This window comes from Neopsephotus bourkii, unplaced genomic scaffold (genome assembly GCF_033783945.1).
Source record: "Neopsephotus bourkii isolate Nb327-2 ecotype Australia unplaced genomic scaffold, CSIRO-AGI_Nbou_v1 NB_1250, whole genome shotgun sequence".
NCBI classification, from domain to species: domain Eukaryota; kingdom Metazoa; phylum Chordata; class Aves; order Psittaciformes; family Psittacidae; genus Neopsephotus; species Neopsephotus bourkii.
Genome location: NW_026901735.1, coordinates 4,611,905 through 4,634,188, shown reverse-complemented (window position 1 = coordinate 4,634,188; position 22,284 = coordinate 4,611,905). Strand labels below are relative to the sequence as shown.

At 50.4% G+C, this 22,284-nt stretch overlaps 1 protein-coding gene across 1 annotated transcript in view; it reads right to left on the bottom strand.

The window, feature by feature from the left end:
• WLS (Wnt ligand secretion mediator) overlaps positions 1-22,083 on the bottom strand; it is a 34,477-nt gene extending 12,394 nt beyond the window's left edge. Inside the window, exons 1-2 of the mRNA XM_061364869.1 lie at positions 21,804-22,083; positions 7,569-7,841 (exon numbers count right to left, since the gene is read on the bottom strand). Of these exons, the coding sequence (XP_061220853.1) occupies positions 7,569-7,841; positions 21,804-21,909 (379 nt within the window). The 5' untranslated portion in view covers positions 21,910-22,083. The remainder of the gene's footprint in view (positions 1-7,568; positions 7,842-21,803) is intronic.
• Between the last annotated feature and the right edge of the window lie 201 nt (positions 22,084-22,284).

The following is a 22,284-nucleotide window of genomic DNA, read 5'->3' as shown; positions in this document are numbered from 1 at the left end:
TGCTGGCCTTGCTGGAAAACCCCTTGGGAACAGCCACACACACTGGAGGTGATGTTTTCTGTATGTGGTGTTGAGCTCAAGCCATTCCCCATTAGACTGTTGAAACCCTCCCCTCCAGCACCGATTTGTTCCTGCCTTTAGCGATGCACCAACGGGCACATGAGTAAACACACACTGAGCTTATGTGTAAGCTCACCACGTCGAGTTTGCATGGGCACAGGCAGCTCATCCCCTCCTGGACGTGTCACAGTGAGCACAGCTGCTTTTAGATATGCTCTCGCTAGGAGGCTGCCAAGAGGCTGCTGCTGCAAGAAGGAAATGAGGCTGGAACAGGCTGATTTAGGTGCCATAAGTGAGCAAGTTCATGAATTACAGTTGAAGGCTGCCAAGGAACAACACATAAACATGCTTTAAAAACCCAAGGCAAGTCTGTACCAGCTCTAGCAGATGTAAAACCCTCCTATTGACCAGGCACAGATCCCAGGGAAGGCTCTGAAAGAGAAACATGTTCTGAAACGAGCATGTGCATGCTGCAACCTAGCCTCCTTTCATAGACCGGCACACTCTGAAAGCCACAGCTGTTGGGAAAGCTATGGAGAAGCATTGCAAGATGGCTACGGAACCATCATCCATAGAGAAGAATTGGCAAATGGCAACGGAACCACTTGTGCCACTGACCCAGCACTGCTCTCACTGCAAACTGCTCACCCTTGCAAGCTCGTGGCACACTTTGAGCTCAGGAGGTCAGAAACACCTCTGTGGATCTAATCTGAGCCACACACACATTCCAGCAGGGCTGTGTCACTGCACAGCCAGACACCAGCATGCTCCATCCCATAAGGATGTGAAAGGCTTACACAATATCAACACCCATAGCTCTGCACCAGGAGCCCTCTGCATGGGAACAGGGCTGGCTGCTCTCCCAGCAGCACACAGGAATGGCTGCAAAGACACATCAAGCCTTGATGAGCTTTGAAGTTCAGCTCTGAAAGCAATCTGGTCTTCATAAATCTGAAGGGAGGCTGTGGCACGTTTAAGAGCAAGCAGCAGCCTTTCAAGCACTGAGGGTCCCACATACTTGTCATCTTCTTCAGCTACATTTTTGCTGGGACAATGTGGCATACTCACCCCAAAAGATGGGAAGGGGTGTGGGTGGTACCTGGGGTCCAGACGTGCTATTTATACAGTGTTTGCAGGTGGTTCCACTATGTACCTGATGTGGGTGCATCAAGGTTTTTCTGAGCATTTAGTTTCTTTCCACACATGGTCAATAGACTGGTGTCAGGTTCCTCTCCACAGCAGCCATTAATCAGGTTGCCATGAAACATGAATTTGCCATCTCAGATCCACTATTTAGAAGACTAGCAAAACAGATAAATGGGAACATAGAGTTAAACTTGGCCTAGCTACAAAGAACTACAAATTTCATTTCAGAAGCCATAAAACCAAGTGGAATGCTTAGGATTGAATCCAACAAAAACAGCTTTCATTATTTCTTCTTTGCAATCCAAAAGTTGCCGTTGCCATCGAGTATGAAAAGCAGAAGGCGGAAGATGTGCTGGTGTGGGCCTTTACAGGCTGGTGGAATAGAAGCTCCCTCTGAATTTCCATCAGTCTGTGTTTGGGTAATGTCCCCCCATAGAAAGAGGAATGTACAAAGACCCTTTGAGACTGCCACCATAAAATACATATAAATATGTATATATATACATAAATATATACACAGGGAGAAAAGCAGCAGGTGATGTTCCACCACACTTGGTTTCAAGACACAAGAAAGGTGTTTGAAACCAGTGTTATTTACTACCAAAAGAGTGGAGCAAGAGGCAGGGACTCACAGTGAAGCCAGTCTTTACTTCTGGAAGTACTGAAAGATCAGAGTATTTTAACCATTCAAGGCTGAGCCACAGCAGAAGAGGTAAAATACATGTAATGAAGAGAAACCACCACTGCAAACCTGTGCTAAGCTCCTCAGAGGCCAACATGCTTGAGGAAAGCAGTTATTCAGTTCCTCCACACATGATGATCAAGGTAGAACTTTCTGCCCTATTCAGTACCAAGAGATGAAAAGCCCCATACCAGGAAGCTTCATCTCTCAAGGACGATGCCAGAGCACCTCCTCATGGCACACTCCAGATTAACTTTACCTACATAGATCTTCTGGATGACATCTATATTATTCGGAGCCTGGAGAATCGCTTCCAGTACCAGCAGCTCAAGTGCTGAGTGACAACCTCACCAGTGTCACTGGATGAGAATAAAAACCCTATAGAACACAGACAAGTTTGTTTAGGTGATTATATATTCCAGGTATGAATGATGAGAAGACACACTCCTGCTGGGGTTCCAGCTTCGAGCTTTCTTGCTGAGTCTCCATTTGCAAGGCTACACATGGAACCATAGAAACATCAAATGGTTTCTGTTGGGAAGGACCTTAAAGCTCCTCCAGCTCCAACCCCTGCCACAAGCAGGGACCCCTTCCACTGGAGCAGCTTGCTCCAAGCCCCTGTGTCCAACCTGGCCTTGAGCACTGCCAGGGATGGGGCAGCCACAGCTTCTCTGGGCACCCTGTGCCAGCGCCTCAGCACCCTCACAGGGAAGAGCTTCTGCCTAAGAGCTCAGCTCAGTCTCCCCTCGGGCAGGTTCAAGCCATTCCCCTTGGCCTGTCCCTACAGGCCCTTGTCCCAAGCCCCTCTCCAGCTTTCCTGCAGCCCCTTTAGGCACTGGAGCTGCTCTCAGGTCTCCCCTTCAGGAGCCTTCTCTTCTCCAGGCTGCCCCAGCCCAGCTCTCTCAGCCTGGCTCCAGAGCAGAGCTGCTCCAGCCCTCGCAGCATCTCCATGGCCTCCTCTGCACTCGCTCCAACAGCTCCACGTCCCTCTTGTGCTGCTGCCCCAGAGCTGGATCAGGGCTGCAGGGGGGGTCTCACCTCTAGAGATGCTCTGGAGCAGGTCAGAGCCATGCCTCGGCAGTGAGGGGCTCCCCAGTACCTGCCATGCTCTGAGCACCAGTGTATTTTTTCACATTGGCATTTTGCTGCCAGACATTCGGTGCCCAGGATCTTTTCCATGATTCACTTTGCTGTGTGACATTCACACAGGATGGCTTTACTCACTGTACAATGGGCTAAAAATAGAGAAGTTGTTTCAGAAGGTGGCTCTGTGCCATCTGCATACTAATACAGCTGTCTGGAAAGGAACATATGCAAGGGAACAGAGGAAGCACTAGAAGTATTTGCATTGCATTCCCATGCTTCACCAGCTCTCTAAAATTACAAAACCCTCCAAGGAGACCAAAATGGGCTGAACTTGAAGAGGAGCCGGCAGGGCCCAGCCAGCCCACTGTACACAAGGGCTTTCCTGCAAAGAAACCAGGAGACGTCTCACTACATTTTAAGCTCGCTAGTTTGAAAGAGAGATGATAACATTGGGGTTTTTTTACAGTGAAAGTCTGTAAAGGCCCCTCCATGCTTTATGCCATCTGATACATAAAGGTGTCATTATCTGATGCTCAGCCCTTTATCCTCAGAGATGTTGCGTTCCTGGATGTCAAACATTCACCAGCTTCAGGTTTACCTTTCCACAAAGTTAAACTGAGGCAGGATGAGCCCACCTCCAGGGGCTCCTAAAGCCTCTGGTAGCCAGGGAGCCAACAGCCCTCAGGTACCTGCTCCAGCTAAGGTTGCTAAACAGAACTGTGGCTGCCCCATCCCTGGCAGTGCTCAAGGCCAGGTTGGACACAGGGGCTTGGAGCAAGCTGCTCCAGTGGAAGGGGTTCCTGCCCATGGCAGGGGTTGGAGCTGGAGGAGCTTTCAGGTCCCTTCCAACACAAACCAGTCTGGGTCTGCATAAACACAAGGGAAGTAGCTCAGCTTCTTAACATCTGCATTTTTAAAACATCAGCATTTCAAAATCATTCCTGAACATCTGCATTAAGGAACCCAGAGCAAGTTTCCAAGATGAACACGATAAAGGCTGGTTTCTCCTCCTACAAGTGCCAATCCCACAGGGTGTTGCAAGATGCCTGGCCCCTGCAAGCCTCAAATTGACTTTAACATCTCTTTGGACCATGCTGCAGGGTTCTGGGAGCCAGCGGAGACCAGGATGTGTCCCCAGGGAGCAGGCAGCAGCTTCAGGCGGGTAAGAGCATCTGCAGTTAGCAGGCAGCACTGCTTTCCTAGATGAACTGAACAGCTTCAAGACAGTCATTACGAGGGTGACTGGCAGAGGCTTTAACACTGCAACGCCTTCTAGGAGCCATCCCTGGTTTGGCACCAGCTCCTGCTGGCACTGACTCCAGCAGGATGACTGCTGGCTTTGAGGTCACTTGAAGCTTAAGGGAGAAGAAGCTGGAATTGTCAGTTTAAAGGAAGAAATGAGGTTATTTCACATGGTTGGTGTTTCACATCTTCAGTGCTGCCTCTTGAGGAGCTAATTCCAATTACCCCATCGATGAAGCTCTTGCACTGATGCAAAGTTAGCAGTGAGATACAGAGACAAATGCAATTATTTTGGCTTAACAAGATTTAGTTTAATAGTTTATAACCTCCCAGAGCACAATCTAGCAATCAACAACCACGTCACTCACTAGTTGCTTAGATTTTACACTTCATTTACATTTGGTTCAGCTTGGCACAAAGTGTAGGAAAACAGCACTTGCAAGTACTTTCCTCAGTCCAGGAGGGAAAACCTTCAAGATGTGGCAAGCAAGCTCACAGCTGCAAAGTGGCAGAGCTCACCCCAAAACTTGCCTTTAGTACGCAGAGGTGCCCCAAGACAAGCTCTTCTGCTTTTCAAGCTCAAAACCAGTTCCCACCTTTGAAGTCACAGAACACAGATACTGACCTGGAAAGGCTCCCTGCATTGAGGAGAAACTAGAGTGTCCTTGAATCAGTCACAGACTGGTTGGGTTGGAAGGGACCTTAAAGCTCATCCAGCTCCAGCCCCTGCCACGGGCAGGGACCCCTTCCACTGGAGCAGCTTGCTCCAAGCCCCTGTGTCCAACCTAGCCTTGAATTCTCAAGAGCTTGTTTAGCATCTTAGCAACCTGCTCCCAGGTGCTCAGCCAGGTACTGGCTCCAGCTCAGTGGTTTGACTTTAAACAGCCTCAGAACAAAGAATTGTTTCTCTAAGCACAACCACCTATTGAAGTCTTAAGAAGCTGAAGCCTTAATAACCTTAAAAAGCTACTCTTATCTCTCTATCTCTAAAATGCAGAGAGAACACATATATAAGCTTTATACAATCTCATATTTAACTCATCTTAATGATGATACATTCTGGTGTCCTCAACATAAAAAGAACACGGAGCTGTTGGAACAAGTCCAGAGGAGCCCATGAGGATGATCAGGGGCTGGAGCAGCTCCTTTATGGAGATAGGCTGAGAAAGTTCATCCTGGAGAAGAGAAGGCTGCGTGGAGACCTCAGAGCAGCCTTCCAATATCTGAAGGGGGCCTATAGGGATGCTGGGGATGGACTCTTCATTAGGGACTGTAGTGACAGGACAAGGGGTAATGGGTTAAAACTGAAACAGGGGAAGTTTAGATTGGATATAAGGAGGAAATTCTTTCCTGTAAGGGTGGTGAGGCACTGGAATGGGTTGCCCAGGGAGGTTGTGAATGCTCCATCCCTGGCAGTGTTCAAGACCAGGCTGGACAGACCCCTGGGTGCCATGGGTTAGTGTGAGGTGTCCCTGCCCACGGCAGGGGGTTGGAACTGGATGAACTTAAGGTCCTTTCCAACCCTGACTATTCTATGATTGTATGATTTAAGAGCCAGGAAGGAACAGGTCAATGCTGAGCAGGCAAGGCAGTAAAGGATAAAGGAGATGTAAAGCTGTCATGAAAGCTTCAACACATCTACAGTGACCTGGCTGTGAGCTGCCAGCTCCCCTGTACCAGAGCACGTCTGCTAGTCCACATCCCAGCCGAGCAGGCAGCTTCTAGACCAGAGCTGGTCCACCATATGGTTACATGACCACTAGAGCCAGACCAACAGACAAGCTGTGGCCAAAGAGCTACAGAAGCCCCAGTTCAGTCAGTTGGAAAGTGAGCTGTTCATTCATTGTTAGGTTATAGCTGTTAGGCAGAAGGATTTTTCCCAAAACCACTTTAAAACACACATACACATCCCTTCTTTCAGGAAGGGGCAGATCAGTCTTGCCCTTGCTGCTCCCAGCATCATTTTGCAGGGTTGCTTTTGAGTTTGGGGTTTGGTTTTTTTTTGAGGGTATCTCTTCCAGGTACTAAGGGTGAACCCCAGTAAAACTGCTTCATCCGCAATTCCTCTACCTATAGCTTTCCAGTTACTTTGGACCACTGTCGTTTCAAGGCCAGAAGGTGGGGAAATCCATCAAATCAAACTTTCCAACAAATCCTAGCAAGAAAGTGTGTCTAACAAGGATCAGTGGAAGGCTGGGGCAACCACTTCAGTTCACACCAACCAACCTCAAACCAAAGAGGTTAAAGCCATTATGATGACAAAGACTCAGTAAATGAACACCAACTCTTCTGCAGCTGGTGCCTGCTGGAGAACCTGTGCTTTAAGACTCAGACATGAACATTCCCTCTTACGGACCCCTCACATAAACTTACAGATCAATAATCTCATTTACCGAGTACTTTGGCTTGCAATTTCAAAGCTGACCACATCGAAGTGCTTGGCAAGCACAGAGCAGAACTGCATAGCTTGAAGTCTCCAGCACTGAGATGCCAGTAACTAGTTCAAGTGTGTGTGAATAAATATAAAATATATATATAAAATATAAACATAGGATTTTTGAGGCAGTAACTTTCATAAAAATGAAAAGCCTCATGATCCTGTTTTTCACCACCTCCACACAAGGCAAGACATCCAAACCAGAGCACAGCAAGGTGATGCTGCTGCTCCCACACCTCACCTCCTCCAGCAGAGCTTCATCTCTGGCACTACCTTGCATGGCCATGACCAACCCAACCTTCTAACTGGTTAGAGAGCTCATCCAGCCAAACCTGAGCTTCTGCTGAGGAGGCTGCACCATGCAGTTCATGGACAGGGACAGCAGAGCCAGCACAAGGCACAGGCTGCGAACATGTAGGAGCAGGAGGAAAGCAGCACCTGAAAGAGCTGGGCTGTGTTATGAGCTGTAAGCTGCTGCTGTGCACTCAGCATCTTGAAAACTCTATGAAACCCAGAAGTGTATGCTGTGAAAGCAAATTGCTGGGTTTAAACCAGAGTACTTGCTGATGGTTTATGTATTTTAACAGTGAACCTGCTTAGCTACTCACTAGTGCAGTGTGAACAGCTCTCCTTGCAAAGATACATATTGAAATCATGGAATGGTTTGTGTTGGAAGGGAGTTTAGAGCTCATCCACTTCCAACCCCCTGCCACAGGCAGGGACACCTTCCACTAGAGCAGCTTGCTCCATGAAATGCCTCATTACTCACTCTCACCTTTAGGATGTGCTCCTGTACCATCAGCTGTATGGAGGCACCATAGCAGTTGGCATACGATGCGAGATAAAGGCAACTGCAAGAGGAATACATCGGGAAACCAGACCACACTCAGCACCTAATGACAAAGAGTGACTTACTTAGGTCATTGTCCATCTTGAATGCGATGTCCAGCTGCATGATGAAGAGCATGAACTGGAACCAGGGGCTCATCTCCTTGCTGGGGAGGGGAATGTGCACTGCAAACACGATGTCATTGGCTTCGATCTGCCTGCTCACCGCCTCGTCAAAGTCCTTGAGCTTCTCACAGTGGTTGGGTCCCCAGGGCATCAGCCACTTGGTTTTGTGGTGGTTCTTCCTTACATCAATGCACTTCACTGACATGTAAGGAACAGCTGTAGTGGGGCTGGGAGCTGTAAATGGAACAGAACCACATTTTTAGCATCTTTAGGTATTTTCTTAGTGGTTTCCCCACCAAAACAGGCAGCTCCCCCCTCAACTACTTGAAGGTAATTGAAAACAAATGCATCAAATGCTTCTTCACAGCTCCTTGATCCTGCAGTTAAGTAATTAAGTTTATTACATCTACAGACATACTCCTGACTTTGTAGTGGGATCAAATTAGGATTAGCTGAAGCAGCCAGAATCTGCTGGGTCAGTTTCAGATACCTCAGCTACACCAAAATCATACTGGAAGTTACTGGCATCTTTTCCTGTGCAATACACCCTTCTGCTTTGCTCACTTGAGCAAATCCACATGCAAAGTATGTGCCCGTATCACAAACCTAGACAGATGAGTTCATCCTAAACCTCATGGTCACCACAGAGCCGCACTCCTTGGGCAAGAAGCCTTTTCTCACTGCTGAATCACACCGTGCTTGTTTAAGAACCCCTGGTAATGGCAGAGCAGCATCACTTGGCATCTAACCCAGCTCAGTGCCATCACCAGCATCTGCTGTCTGCGGATGTGCTGTGGGAGCCATCTCAGCCTCACCAAAGCATGGGATAAACCAGTCACCTCCATAGTGCTCCAAAACCCTTTGCTCACCCATTGCTGCTCACTGTAGAGACACACTGTGCATGAAGGTACTGTAAGTCAGGTGTGAATTAACAACTGTTACAGCAGAGATTTCTCTCTTTTTCCTTCTAGACACAGGGTTTTGAGATACTGGGGGGGAAAGAAACTGAACTGAGAGCTTGGCTCCAAACTGCTCCCCAAACTCTGCCCTGTGACCATCACCACAGACAAGGGCATAGCTTTGTGCCCATTTTCCTTGTATTAGGATAATGTGCAACACCCCAGATCAGACAATTAAAACTAGTGAGTAAACTGCAGAGGCTTTACATCAGTGAGGAAACAGTCCAAGCGTGAAGCACAAATAGGGATGAAAGCAGAAGGGAAATGCATCCACCTCCAGCCAAACTTTCAGCATAACACCTCCAGATCCGAGAGAAAGAAAAGGCTTTCAAAACTCAAATACATTTCCAGTGTCGTTCTGCCATGCAGAGACTTCTGACAGTGCTGCTGCCCTGTTTTTCCAGTATCATTTGGGAAGTACACATTTTAATGCCACTTTAAGGCATCACAGAACCAGCAAACCATGTGGACAGCTGGAGCTGCTCTGGTTCCTCATCTCCCTAGTGCACTCCAAGGGGCTTCTATGGGTAAGAATGTCCAGAAACCAGGTCAGTAATTCCCCTCTTCTCATGCATCTATTCCCATTTGACAGAAGCTGGTTTGGGGTTTCTTTCCCCACAACAGCCAATTCAACACATTCTGATGTCCAACCCATTTCACTGCTGTTAAACCACAACTGTCCTGTTTTCTGAAGTGCCACCAGGAATGTACCATTGGACATGGTGTAAAGAACTGCAGCTGCACGGGTTTTGGGAAGCAGACGGAGCAGGTTAACTCTCTTTTTAATCTGTTTAAAAGTTTTCTTGGTGTCTGTTTTCACTAGAATTTGAAGTTACACAGTGCAAGTCATGAAATGGGAATGAAACACTGAACTATCCAGCCCTTTTTAAAATCAGGCTTGAAACCCAAGAATCAAAGTGCAAATTTAATTTAATAATGTAAAAATGCTCTAATGCAAGTGGTAAGCATGGAAGCGTTCCTATACTATGGAATTAAAATAGAAGTAGCATACAGAATAACAGATATTCAAGTGTACAGAATAAGTGCAGCCTAAATCACAGAATCCCAGCCTGGTTTGTGTTGGAAGGGACCTCAAAGCTCCTCCAGCTCCAACCCCTGCCACGGGCAGGGACCCCTTCCACTGGAGCAGCTTGCTCCAAGCCCCTGTGTCCAACCTGGCCTGGAGCACTGCCAGGGATGGGGCAGCCACAGCTTCTCTGGGCACCCTGTGCCAGCGCCTCAGCACCCTTAATGTTGAAGTGTCCAGAGAAACACCACCGAGATGGCCACATAAAGCAGGGAAGAAGCTGGCCAGTCCATGGGCTGTTCTCACGTTATCATCATCCTCATTCCAAGGGACAGTTCAGGACTTCCTGAACACATCACAGCCCACCAAAAAGCTCCAGAAGCAAATATAACACCCTACCTCCACAATTCCAACTGTTTCAATGAGTAACACAAGCCCAGACTGCACAGCACCCACCAGCCACCCCCAGCCTCATCCAGGGCACAGCCTCACAGGGCTGCCGGGCTCAGCACACATCCGCACACACTACACCCGGGTGATTCAGACCTGGCTCCCTTGTAATTTGGACGCAGCATCACAACAGCAGCTCTATTGCTGTTTGGGAGCCGAGCCAGGAACCCTGCGTAGCAGCTTCCCTCATATGTCACCTCACTGAGGATGACATCCCTGCTGCTTCCTACGGGCAGGGGAGCGATGACTCAATGTGCGAGTCGGGAGGAAGTTATTCAAAAGCAGTTTATAAACAGCATTTTTTATATAGTTTTTTTTGACAGCAATAAGTTTCTTGTAGCTGCAAAGCAGCAGGATGCTGGCATGAAGGCTGCAAGGGATTTGCTTAAGCAGGAATAGTCCCAGGTTCATTCCTGCTCTGGTTATTAATCCATAGCTTAAGTGCAACACAGACTCACTCTGCTGCATCTCAAAGCCCACTGCATCCAGCAGCCCTCCAGGAACCACAGAAGCCTCATACGTGACAGCAGCCCCAAAGCAGAAATCATTGACATGCCACAAAGAAACACCAAAATAGAACAAAATAAAGCATTCAACAAACAAACCGAAGCTGCAAGCCCAGGGTTACAGAACACTTGAATTAAGGACATGCATAAATCAGTGCGACATTCCTTTATCCTGCCTCAACGCAGAGCCCCGTTACCATGGCTAAAAGTGCAGCTGTGAGTGAGTATTAGGAATATTGCAGTGAAATAAGCCAGGCATTCAGAGCTTTTTAACTCTGAGACCTTTGTGTGATTGAAAGTAGGCATTTCGGAATTCAGAGACAGCGAGTTACTTCTACAGGGAAAATGAACATCTCTTGCTTTGATGCAACTCATTATAGCCATAAATACATGTTTTCATCATGGACTGATTTTAAGTACTTGGCATCCTCCCTCAAGTATCCCCTCTGCCAAAGTTACAGCTTGGAGGAACAAGAGACAATTACTCCATCTATTCCTCGTCGGGAACTGCACACCAAAGGAACGTCGGCACTTGGCTTCCATTACTTCTTTGGCTCCAGTCCCATTAAATTCAAGTGAGTGTTGAACCAAGTGGAAAACACTGCTTTGGGAAACTGCAGCCAAGTCAACTAACAGCATTACAAAGTGCTATGGCAAACAAAGCCAGCACCGAGGGACCTCAGTGAGCACGTGGTGCCGGGGAGGCTGCTTTCAGCCAGTCTGCCTGTGGGGCTGGGAGATGCCTCAGCTTTCTAGATTAAATGATACCTGTCAGCCTGTAAATAATTCAATAGCCATTTGTGCATAATCCAGTGGAGAAGCCCCAGCCCACGTTCCAGCCTGCTCGCTGCAATGGGAAGCGCTGCAGTAATGCAGGTGGCACTTGGAGGGGTTCAGAGCCTTGGTCAGGAAGGTTTGGCAGAAGCCCATTGGGAACATGGCTCTTCCAGAGCCAGCCCCAAAAGCCCCCACAAAGCATCCCCAACAACCCCTTACACCAAAGGGGTTCATCCCCTGTGGTGATGGACACCAGAAGCCATAGGCATGAGGCTGCCGGAGCCACAAGCACTGTCCAAGGATGCTTCCAGCGTCCCTGTGCTTAAGAGACAAACTTCCCACAGAGCAGTTTAGAGGCAGGATGATTCACAGCAAGCACTTTCCAAGCAGCAGCAGGATCTCCAAGGAGCCATGTGCCTATGCCAGAGGGAAGCAAGCAGGAGGGAACGAACGGGCACCACTGGAGCCCCCTTCAGCTCTGATGGGACAAACCTGCATTAAATCTTCCTTAAGACTCCAGACAGGCACAGAGAGGAACACAAAACCACTGCAGCCTGAGCAGCCTCTTTTGCAGCTCACTGGCTTTCACACCAGTCTGGGGAGCAAATTCAGTTTAGGCTCTTTGAAGCTTGTTTGCATATGTGATATAAAACCATTTATCTTTAAAGCTATGCAGTTCAAGCCATTCCCTTGGCCTGTCCCTACAGGCCCTTGTCCCAAGCCCCTCTCCAGCTTTCCTGCAGCCCCTTTATGCACTGGAGCTGCTCTCAGGTCTCCCCTTCAGGAGCCTTCTCTTCTCCAGGCTGCCCCAGCCCAGCTCTCTCAGCCTGGCTCCAGAGCAGAGCTGTTCCAGCCCTCGCAGCATCTCCATGGCCTCCTCTGCACTCGCTCCAACAGCTCCACAGTCACAGGGGGTCCCAGCAGATGCTGCTGTTCCCTACCAAGGAAACCCAGCTCCTTGCAATGGTTCTAGGCAGTGAGCCCTGGAGAACCAGGTGCCTTCAGCAGCATGGCCACCACTTCCCATGGACTCCCAAGGCAATTTCAGCTGCGTTTCACAGAAGACTCACTGCAGGTTACATGCAAGAGTTGCTTCAGTCTATCACTTTTCACCTTCAAAGTGCCACAGAGCCAATGGTATGCTGCCTCAAGCGTATGGATTTTCATAGAATCATAGACTGTTTTAGGTTGGAAAGGAGCTTAAGATCATATTTCTGGTCCCCAAGAAACAGCAGCAGTTGGGAGATGTTTACTGGGGGAGGGAGATGGCCAAAATTCAATTGCTTTTGTTTTTCACTGATCCAAAGCCACTCCGTCCTGTGTTGAGCTGTTTGCAGCGTTTTACCCAAAGAGAACAGTGTCATAGAATGACTCTGAGTAAGAGGATCTGCAGAAGACATCTCAGCATGCTTTATATCCACTGACTGGAGAGGTCAACGATCTTCAGACCTACTGCAGCAAAAGATGCCCCGATTTGGTTTCTCAGCACTGGTGAGAATCCTCACTGCCAAGAGAGAGGATTTCCCTCCTGCGTCTCAACTGGAAAAGAAATTCTTCTGCTTCACGTAGACTAAACAAAGCGCAAGTGGAGACAGACAAAGTGATTCATCATGTGGCCAAGACACCCTGCCCCATCCAGCGCTGCCTCCGTCTGCCTGCATCCTCCAGAGCAAAACCCTGCAGGACTGACTGGAGAGACCGAGCACCCTGCCCCAAACACCCAACGAAGTGGTAAACAGTGGGGTGCCCCTGACCCTACCCATCACTGTGCTGCGCTTTCCTGAGCCACTGGGTTAGATCCTGGAGACCACTGTGCTCCTAAGTGTGGCTCCCAGAGATCCTGAGAAGGGGAAGTTTCAATTCCATTCAATGGGTGCAACACCATGGCCAAGTAAATGAAACAAATGGAGTATTCCGAGGGGTGAGGAATTGGCAAGTTTCAGTTGAGACTTAACCCTCAGGGCTTGGTTACCTCAAAAGGAAAGCATTCATTCCCCAATCCATACATGCAGCTGTAGAACTACTACTATTGTTTTCCAGGCTGGCCAGCTTCAGCATCTCTCCAGTGCAGCAATAAGCACTTGTCTGTGGTTTCAGCTATACTGTCCATGAACCAACCTATTAACATGTAAACATTCACCTGCCTTTTCCCAAGGCAGAAAATGAGATCCCACCAGCAAAGGGGCTTACCCCAGGAACTGTTCCTCAAGAGGAAAAAGAAATGCTGCTTGTCTGCATTTAAATGTAAATCTTTAAGTAAAAACATCACTATAAGTGAGCTCAATTTTGATTTATTTTCATTTTATAACATTATGTGTGCCTAGATTCACACAAGAGCCACCATCACTCATTGTATTAAATTCATTAAGCAGATCTTTAACAAGCTCCTGGGATAAATCCTCAAATTAGTCCTTCCTCCTTCCCTCCTCCTCCTGCTGCAAACAAGGAATTCAGCCCCAAGCCGAGAACAACATCCCCTCTGCTCCCATAGGAATACACGGTGTGTATTTGGTACCTTCTCCTCTAGAACCCCTCCAGCATTTCAAGTTAACCACTGACCCCTGCTCTCGCCCCATCAACAACCCTTTAGAAGCTCTCAGTTGCATTGTGTCTACCCTGATTAAAGCCTGAACCCTCCCGAGCTCATGGGGTGTTAACTTCTCCCGTGCCCCAGCAGCATTCTGCTTTTGTACCCAATTACCCCCTCCCGCGCGGGCCAGCACTGCCCAGCGAGCACACACAAAGCGCTTCTGCTCCACTGCCCTCGCCAGCAGTGGGGCAGGAATAAACAAGCTAATTTAGCAGCAGCCAGGCTCGGCTTCCCCAGCTACCGCAGCGAGATCCCCGGTTACAGCACACACAGCCCCGAGATGGAAACGGGCACTTACTGCGACACGCAAGTTACCTCCCCTACCTCCTGGCCTCACCTCCGTGCTACAAGTTTAATACATCGAGTAACCACTAAACATTTATGTTACCAGTACTTGTTACTGTTTCACAACGCCTATTTCCCAGCGCTGCAGCACCTCTTCCGTGCACAACTGCTGTGCATTAAAACCATATAATACATCTTTGAAGAGCAAAGAAACCCACTTGGGAAAGGTATTTCTTAAGAATTTAATTAAAGCTTTTACCCAGACCATAATCCATTAATGCCCCAGGGCATCGTTTCCCTTCTTATTTACAGTGGGAGTCTCTAGACACACTGTTGTAGATGAACACCCCTGTTTCTATTGTCTCCAGCAGACTTTTTTCAATACTACAGGTTTCTGTCTCCGTTTCAGACAAAAATGATCATGCCCAATTCACAAAAGCCTACTTCCAGAGATTTCTGACCCAAGTCTAGATTCTGCATCAGATGTGGAAAGCAAGACTGAAGGAATCTGTGCCCAGACATCCTCTAGTGACAGCACCAGCTTTTATACCTTGCTTATAGGGCAGTGGGAGCCCTGACTTAGTTCAGGACACAGCCACATGGAAGGCAGTGCTTGGTGGCACAGACCACAGTGCCAAACTCAAACCTAGGCTTAACCTGAAAACTGTCTGAACAGTCTGGGCTGGGAAGTGAGCTGCCATGATTTGAGGCCCCCAGCTGAGCACTGCAACCATGGAAGAGTCCTGCTGGAGTTGGGAGGCAGTCCTGTGCCTCCTTTGGATGCCAGAGGGGAGACTGAGCTGAGCTCTTAGGCAGAAGCTCTTCCCTGTGAGGGTGCTGAGGCGCTGGCACAGGGTGCCCAGAGAAGCTGTGGCTGCCCCATCCCTGGCAGTGCTCAAGGCCAGGTTGGACACAGGGGCTTGGAGCAAGCTGCTCCAGTGGAAGGGGTCCCTGCCCGTGGCAGGGGTTGGAGCTGGAGGAGCTTTAAGGTCCCTTCCAAGCCAAGAGCCTTTAAAACTGAACACACAGTCAGGATCCCCACTGAAGAACAGGAATCCAAGCACCTTGCAAGGCTGCTGCCACCCAACAGCAGCCAAAGGCTGCTCTAAAGAGCAGCTTTGCTCTCAGAGATAAGGGCTATTTCCATCAGCCCCAGGTAAGTCACAAAGCAAGAAAACCCTGTAAGGCCCTACAGTACAAGTGTGTTTGCTGGAAGAACTCAATGAGCGACCTCCGTGGTTCACATACATATGGAACAGCAGCAACAGATGCACATAAAGGGAGCATTTGCAGTACCAGATTCCCTAAATGCAGGACTGTGTGTTCAGAGCTGTTTTATTTCAAAGAATACAGGGGCAAGCCAAGGAAGGCAGGGACTGCTTTACCAATGGCCACAGGCAGCTTGAGCCTCTTCCAAGGCCTCCTTTGTCAATTTTCAACTCGGATGAAATGCATTTCCTGCACCAGCCAGCCAAGGTATTAAATCCCTGCAAAGAGAGGTCTAAAATAGCAGCATGACCTGCTGGTATCCAGCAGCTCTGCTCCCGAGCCGAGCCGGAGCTCCCGCTGCACACCACGGATCACAAGATACCTTGAAACCACCCAGGGCTCAGATATGTGAAGAATTCCATCTGCATTTGAATGGGAGGGATCAGATCCTGCTGGGGCAGCAGCCGACGGTCCTGGAGCACCAGGGACACCTTGAGCCCTTCAAAGGCTTTTGGAGGCTGTCAGGGTTATAACTTCAGACACCATAAATGTTATTTACTAACCAAAGGCTTCCTGTTAAACCCTTGCCCTTTGCAAGGCATAGACAGGCAGGGTCATCGCCACCTGCAAGCATTCAGGGCATGTTTGAAACCAAAGGGTTTAGTTAGTGCCAACACAAAAGACAAGAGGAGCATGAGAAGACCCAAGCTACAAGGCGTGTTGTTTACCTGATGCATCTCCCCAAGGTAGCTATAGCTTAGGAGCGATACAGCTGTGAGAAGAGCAGAAAACAAGCACCTTGGGGGATTTAGAGCCTCTCTGCCTGCTCCTCAGGCCCCCAGCACGGCTGTTTCTGCCTGGGAACCCTCCATTTGTGGCACATTTGCCCATTCAGCTACAGTTACAGCTCTTAAGAAGAAGAATTGAGCAGACCTAAACCAAACAGACATGACCTTTCATGTCTGCTTTTTCATCGGCTCCCGGTGCTCCTGCCAAGGCTGCAGCACAGAAGGAATGTGTCTATACAGAGGAACCTATTGGCATTCATGTCCACGGTACCGCACAGCTCGCCCATCTCTGGAGAGGCCAGGGGATGAAAGAAAGCCAGGCACATAAACCAGGCTTTGTCCCGCAGCACACAGACACCCTTCCCGAGCAGGCTGCATCCACATACCTTCAGCAGCAGCCTCCTCCCTGCCAAGAGATCAGCTCAGCCCTAAGAAAGTCATGAAATCCCGGGAAAGAAGATGAACTCCTGGGAGCTCAGTGCTCAGGAGCCAAAGCAGACAATTAGATAATGAAGCGGATTGTTGATCGCTGCTCAGGCAGTTACACACATGACTCATTAGCTCTGGGCCAGACACTCAAGGCAGTCAAAACAACTCTGGCTTTTTCCCCTTAAGCCGAGGCGAGGGAGCAGTGAACCTGCACCTCCTTAAACACATCCCCTCCTCCCAGGGAACCCATGTGCTCAGTGAACACCTCCACTTCTTCAACCAGCTGAGTCTGTAGTGATTAACTGCAGAGGGCCTGCTCCTGGACTGTGCCTTCACTCGTGAGAGGTTCTCCTGCACGCATCTGAACTGAAACCAAGGTCCTGTGCAGCGTGGGACAAGGTGCTCTTGGAGACCTAGGAGCCTGTCACATCAAATAAACTGTCTTTTCAATAACTATCTAAAGGAACAAACCAAACCACAGCGTCAAAGCAAGGCGATTGCTGCACAGAGCTCTGTGGTCTGATTTCCCCCTGTGCCCTCCACTTCAGCCATCCCATCTACCCAGCAACTGTGCTCCTTGCTACAGCCTCCATAGTGCTGGGAAACGAGGGGCAAGACAAGATGCACATCACTCTGCTTGGCTAAAGTAACGGAGAGAGAAAGCTGCAGGCTCATGTGTCTTTCCTGCTTTGGTGGGGCTCAACCAGCAGCACAAAGCCCACGGAGAGGTGTGGAACCCTGCCCAGTGCCAGCAGCACCCAGCAGGCTCAGCATCCTCTGGTACTCAGTGGGAGCTACAAAGCACCATGAGAAGTGCCCCACACTTTGGGACCTGATTAACACTGAAGTTCTACCATCTCCATGAACTCTGGGACAGATCTGAGCAGTAAAGTCCATTTGTTTCATTTTCTTTTTTAAACATTGTATATATTTGTCCCTTAAAATACCATGTGTATACATATGCACATACAGACACACAGCCCCCCTTTTTACAAGGGTCTGTAGGGACAGGCCAAGGGGAATGGCTTGAACCTGCCCGAGGGGAGACTGAGCTGAGCTCTTAGGCAGAAGCTCTTCCCTGTGAGGGTGCTGAGGCGCTGGCACAGGGTGCCCAGAGAAGCTGTGGCTGCCCCATCCCTGGCAGTGCTCAAGGCCAGGTTGGACACAGGGGCTTGGAGCAAGCTGCTCCAGTGGAAGGGGTCCCTGCCTGTGGCAGGGGTAGAACTGGAGGAGCTTTAAGGGCCCCTTCAACACAAACCAGGCTGGGATACATAAAAGAATTTCAAGGTGCAAATCCAATTACAAAGAGGGACACACACCATCACCAGCTCCCCAGCGGGTATCCAGCTGTTGGAAGGACTGTCCTCATGCTGAATCCAACGCTGCCACCATCTAACCTGGCTCCGCAAGCCAGCCAGAACAGCTCCAAGCCTGTAGGAGCCTGGTAGACCCCCTGGAGACAGACAGGATGCAGGGACACGGTTGAACCCACCCATACAGCAGAAAGGCAGAGCATACATATGCATGGCATGAGAGAGCTCCCGGGAATGCCAGTGTGACTGCAAACCAGCATTAGCCTAGTTCCTCACAAACACTCACACTGCCTTGAATGATAAAACATTCCTGTCTGATCCATTTTCTCTATCTATGCTATCATTTATAGCAGGATAGTGAAGACAGGGTTGTATGATTAATTTTATGGATCATGTGTTAGCTAGCACTGATATATCCTACCTGGGCACATAAAGCACACACAAACGTAACCGAGAAACAAGGTGTTTATCACAGAACAGAGCAGACACCAGGGGTTCTGCAGGGTTTGGGAGCAGAGGAGGGCTTGCAGCAGTGACAGCCCCACTTGTCCGGAGCCAACAGTTCATTACCATAGCACAAAGAAACGCTCACTAAAACCCTTCTTTGAGGGGTTTTCTCACCCTCCACCTTTGCAAAGACCACCCCAGGAGGAAGGGAACGACTCCCATGCGTGCACATCTCATGCTCTGCCAACACAGCTCCAAGTAACACCCGTGTGCAAGCTGATCGGAGTCCTGCTCCTAAATAAAAGAGCTGTTGGAATGTGCAAGCCCTACTGAAACGCAGCCCTTACACAGCTGACTGTTCATGCACAGAGCACAGAACCCCGCTGCAGCAACCCCCAAGGTCAGGCAAACGAAGCCTTGGTGTCACTGTCGCATCGGGTACCGATGCATTTGTGTATCTTGGACTTGCACAAGTAATCTGTTAAAATAGAGCACTTAGTCATTGTTTTGAAACATGACCTAACTGACTGCTAAAGGACAGGCTGCTTCAGCCTTGTAGCCTGTTCCACTTGCGGACGTATTTTGGTTTGTCTAGACCTGGATACACTAAAATAACTAGATTCTTGGTGTCTGTGTGGTGCACTGGATCAAACCAGACCAGGAACACTATTTCAGTGACATCTCAGCTCCCGTCCCACCTTGTCACACCTCTCTGAGGAGTGGCAGTGCCCTGTCATTGCTGCCACAGCCATCGGCAACGTGAGCTCTGCTTCTGCACACTGCAGAGCACCAACCACCAACCTGCATCCCACCTCTTAGACAACACTGAGGGGAGACCTGAGAGCAGCTCCAGCGCCTAAAGGGGCTGCAGGAAAGCTGGAGAGGGGCTTGGGACAAGGGCCTGTAGGGACAGGCCAAGGGGAATGGCTTGAACCTGCCCGAGGGGAGACTGAGCTGAGCTCTTAGGCAGAAGCTCTTCCCTGTGAGGGTGCTGAGGCGCTGGCACAGGGTGCCCAGAGAAGCTGTGGCTGCCCCATCCCTGGCAGTGCTCAAGGCCAGGTTGGACACAGGGGCTTGGAGCAAGCTGCTCCAGTGGAAGGGGTCCCTGCCTGTGGCAGGGGTTGGAACTGGAGGAGCTTTGAGGTCCCTTCCAACACAAACCAGTCTGGGACTCTATAAAGGGACCAGGACCCTGCAGCTGCAGGGCTCAGCCACAAGTCACTGGCTCAGTTTCCATGGACCCCCTCAGAGAGGCGCCAGCCAGGGAGGCTTCCTGGGAAGAGCTCCGTGCAGAGCACCAGGCTGTGATGCTCTCCATGTGCCAGATGTTGGGAACCACACCTAGCTTACACACCAAACCTTCCAGCTGTTTCACAACCACTACACCCAGGCTGCAGCTCCCAGGAGGGTCGGGAGCTGCTGGAGCCCATCCCACAGCCACCAGAGGTAACAGGAGCCTTTTCACTCCTTGAACACATCAGAAGTGTTAAATACCTCGGGGGAAAAACCAGTCTGGGTGATTGATCAGTGCTGGTTCCTCTGCTGGAAGATCAAAAGTGGGGTTTTTCCCCAGCAATTAAAGGAAGTTTGCCCACAATAATCCCCTAGGACTTGCCTGCAGATAGGAGCTGGTAAGGGAGGGAACAGGCAAGACTGAAGACTGGACTAAGAGCAGCCAAGTTTGCACCTCTAAGTCGCTGCAATCCTGATAACATTTCTCTAGATTTGATTTCGTAGGCAATAAAAACACATCTGTTTCTATCACGTCTCAACAACAGAAACCAGGATTTCAGATCAACGCCTTCCTTTTGCACAAGCAACTTCTTTTTAAGCTTAGAAGTGAGCAGCTACTAGAAAAACACTTTGGGGCTGAGCACAGAGCCTGGCTTCTACCCACAACGCAGGCCAAAACACCTTATCTCATGAGTAAGAGCTGGGTTCTGTAAGCATCTCTTAAAGAAAAAGGGAGGGGGAAGGAAAAAATCCCCAATCCTGATAATGGTCAGGGTTGGTTCAGGGCAAAACAAGAAAAACTGGGTTTTATCCAGCGTGTGCCAGTGACTCCGTTGTGATTAAGCAGAAGTGAAGAAGGAAGAGAACGGGGGGAACTTTGATGTTTCCAAAGGATGTTTAGTATTACTTCTGTGGTTCTTGGAAGCAGAGAACTAGAGGGGCTACGAATGCAACGTGCTGATGTGCACCAGAAACACTGCCTCTGCTGCCTGGGGAAAAGAACTGGGTAACGTAAAGAAACATGACGAACTCAAAGCATACAGCAGGTATTTCCTCAATGCCGCTCCAACAGAGGCCATGGTGAGAACAGCCCAACTTCACAAGCACACCCAGAGCAGCGCGGCTCCCATTACCCCCAGCGGGCACTGGAAATCCCACCAGCCGCAAAGGGAAGGGAATAAAGCCCGGGTGCAGGCAGGGCACTGGGAAGCTGCACGCAGCCGGCCCTGCGCCGCAAGGAGCCGGCGCACAACGCGAGGCTGCTTTCGAGTAAAAGAACAAATAAACCAACCGAGAGGAGCCGGGGCTGCCCCAGCGCCTTCTTCATCTTCCTCCTCCATCTTCCTCCTTCCGTACCCAGCTCCTTCCCCGGCAGGGGCCAGCCCCACCGCCACCACCCCCCGGGGCCGGGGGCTCAAGGAGGGGTTTTAAATCCCCTGGGATGGGGACGCTCCAGGGTAGGGACCGCACCAGCGGCTCCGGGTGTCCCGGATCCCGGTCCGAGAGGGAGTCCGGGGGATGACCGCGACCCGAAGCACGGCGGGGTCCGGGGTTGTCCGTACAGGACCGAGAAGCACTGGGGGGGAAGTGTTTAAGACCCCCCCACCCAGCGCCTCTTGGAAGCCGATCCTGAGGAAGGAAAGGGAAGGAAAAGGGGTGGGATGATCCCCATAAAACGAGCCCGGACACCCAACCGGGCCGCGGGGCGGCGGAGCGGGGCCGGGCAGCACCCACCAGCGCTCCCTCCTTCTGCTTCTCAGTTTTATTGCTATTTCTCTTAGCTTTTCGCTACCATTCCCGTGAGGTTCCCTCCTGCGGCCGGGGGGAAGCCGGGGAGGGGCCGAGGTAGACGAGAGAGGAAGGATAATCTATTTTTCGTCAATTAAATATATACCTTCTTTTCTTAAATCAACTTCGCAGCTGCAGGCTCCCCTGCGCTACCGGTCGCCATACTGAAGGCTTTCCCCCCCCTCCCTCTTTCTTTAAGTAGAGGCTGAAACCAGGCCATAAACCGCACACAAAACCCAACAAAGCACAAACTTTTCCCTGTGCCCGATGGCTCCGTGCAGGCGCCGGGCGAGAGGCCGCGTTTTAATCCCTGAGCCCGGGCTCATCACCGCAGGGAAGGGAGGCAGCGACACCGGCAATAGCAGAGAAGGGGTCGGCGATCAGCCCGCACTCACCGATGAGCCCCCCCACCAAGAAGGCGATGACCTGGAACACCAGCAGGATCCCCCCGACGATGCACAGCTTCTTGGTGCTCATGTTCTCGATGATGGCCCCAGCCATCTTCGCACGCTGCCAGCCCCGCTCCTCAGCTCCGCTCCGCTCCGCTCCCCACCCGGGCGGGCGGGCTCACAGGCACGGCGGGGCCCGCCGGGACGGGACCGGCCCCGCTCTTCCTCCGGCCGCTCCCGTCCTTCCTCCTCCTCCTCCGCCGTGATTGTGGCGGCCCCGCCGCATGTGGCCGCTTTAAAGGAGCTGGCGGCGGGTCACGTGACGCGGCCACCGCCCCTCCCCGCTCCCTCAGCACCGGCCCCCCCCCCCCCCGGCTCTCTCCTGAAGCGGGACAATTCTCCCCCCCCAGCTTCCACAGCGGCATTCCCTATGGAGCACTGCGCCGAGCCGGGCTTGTGCAGCCACGGACTGGTTTGTGTTGGAAGG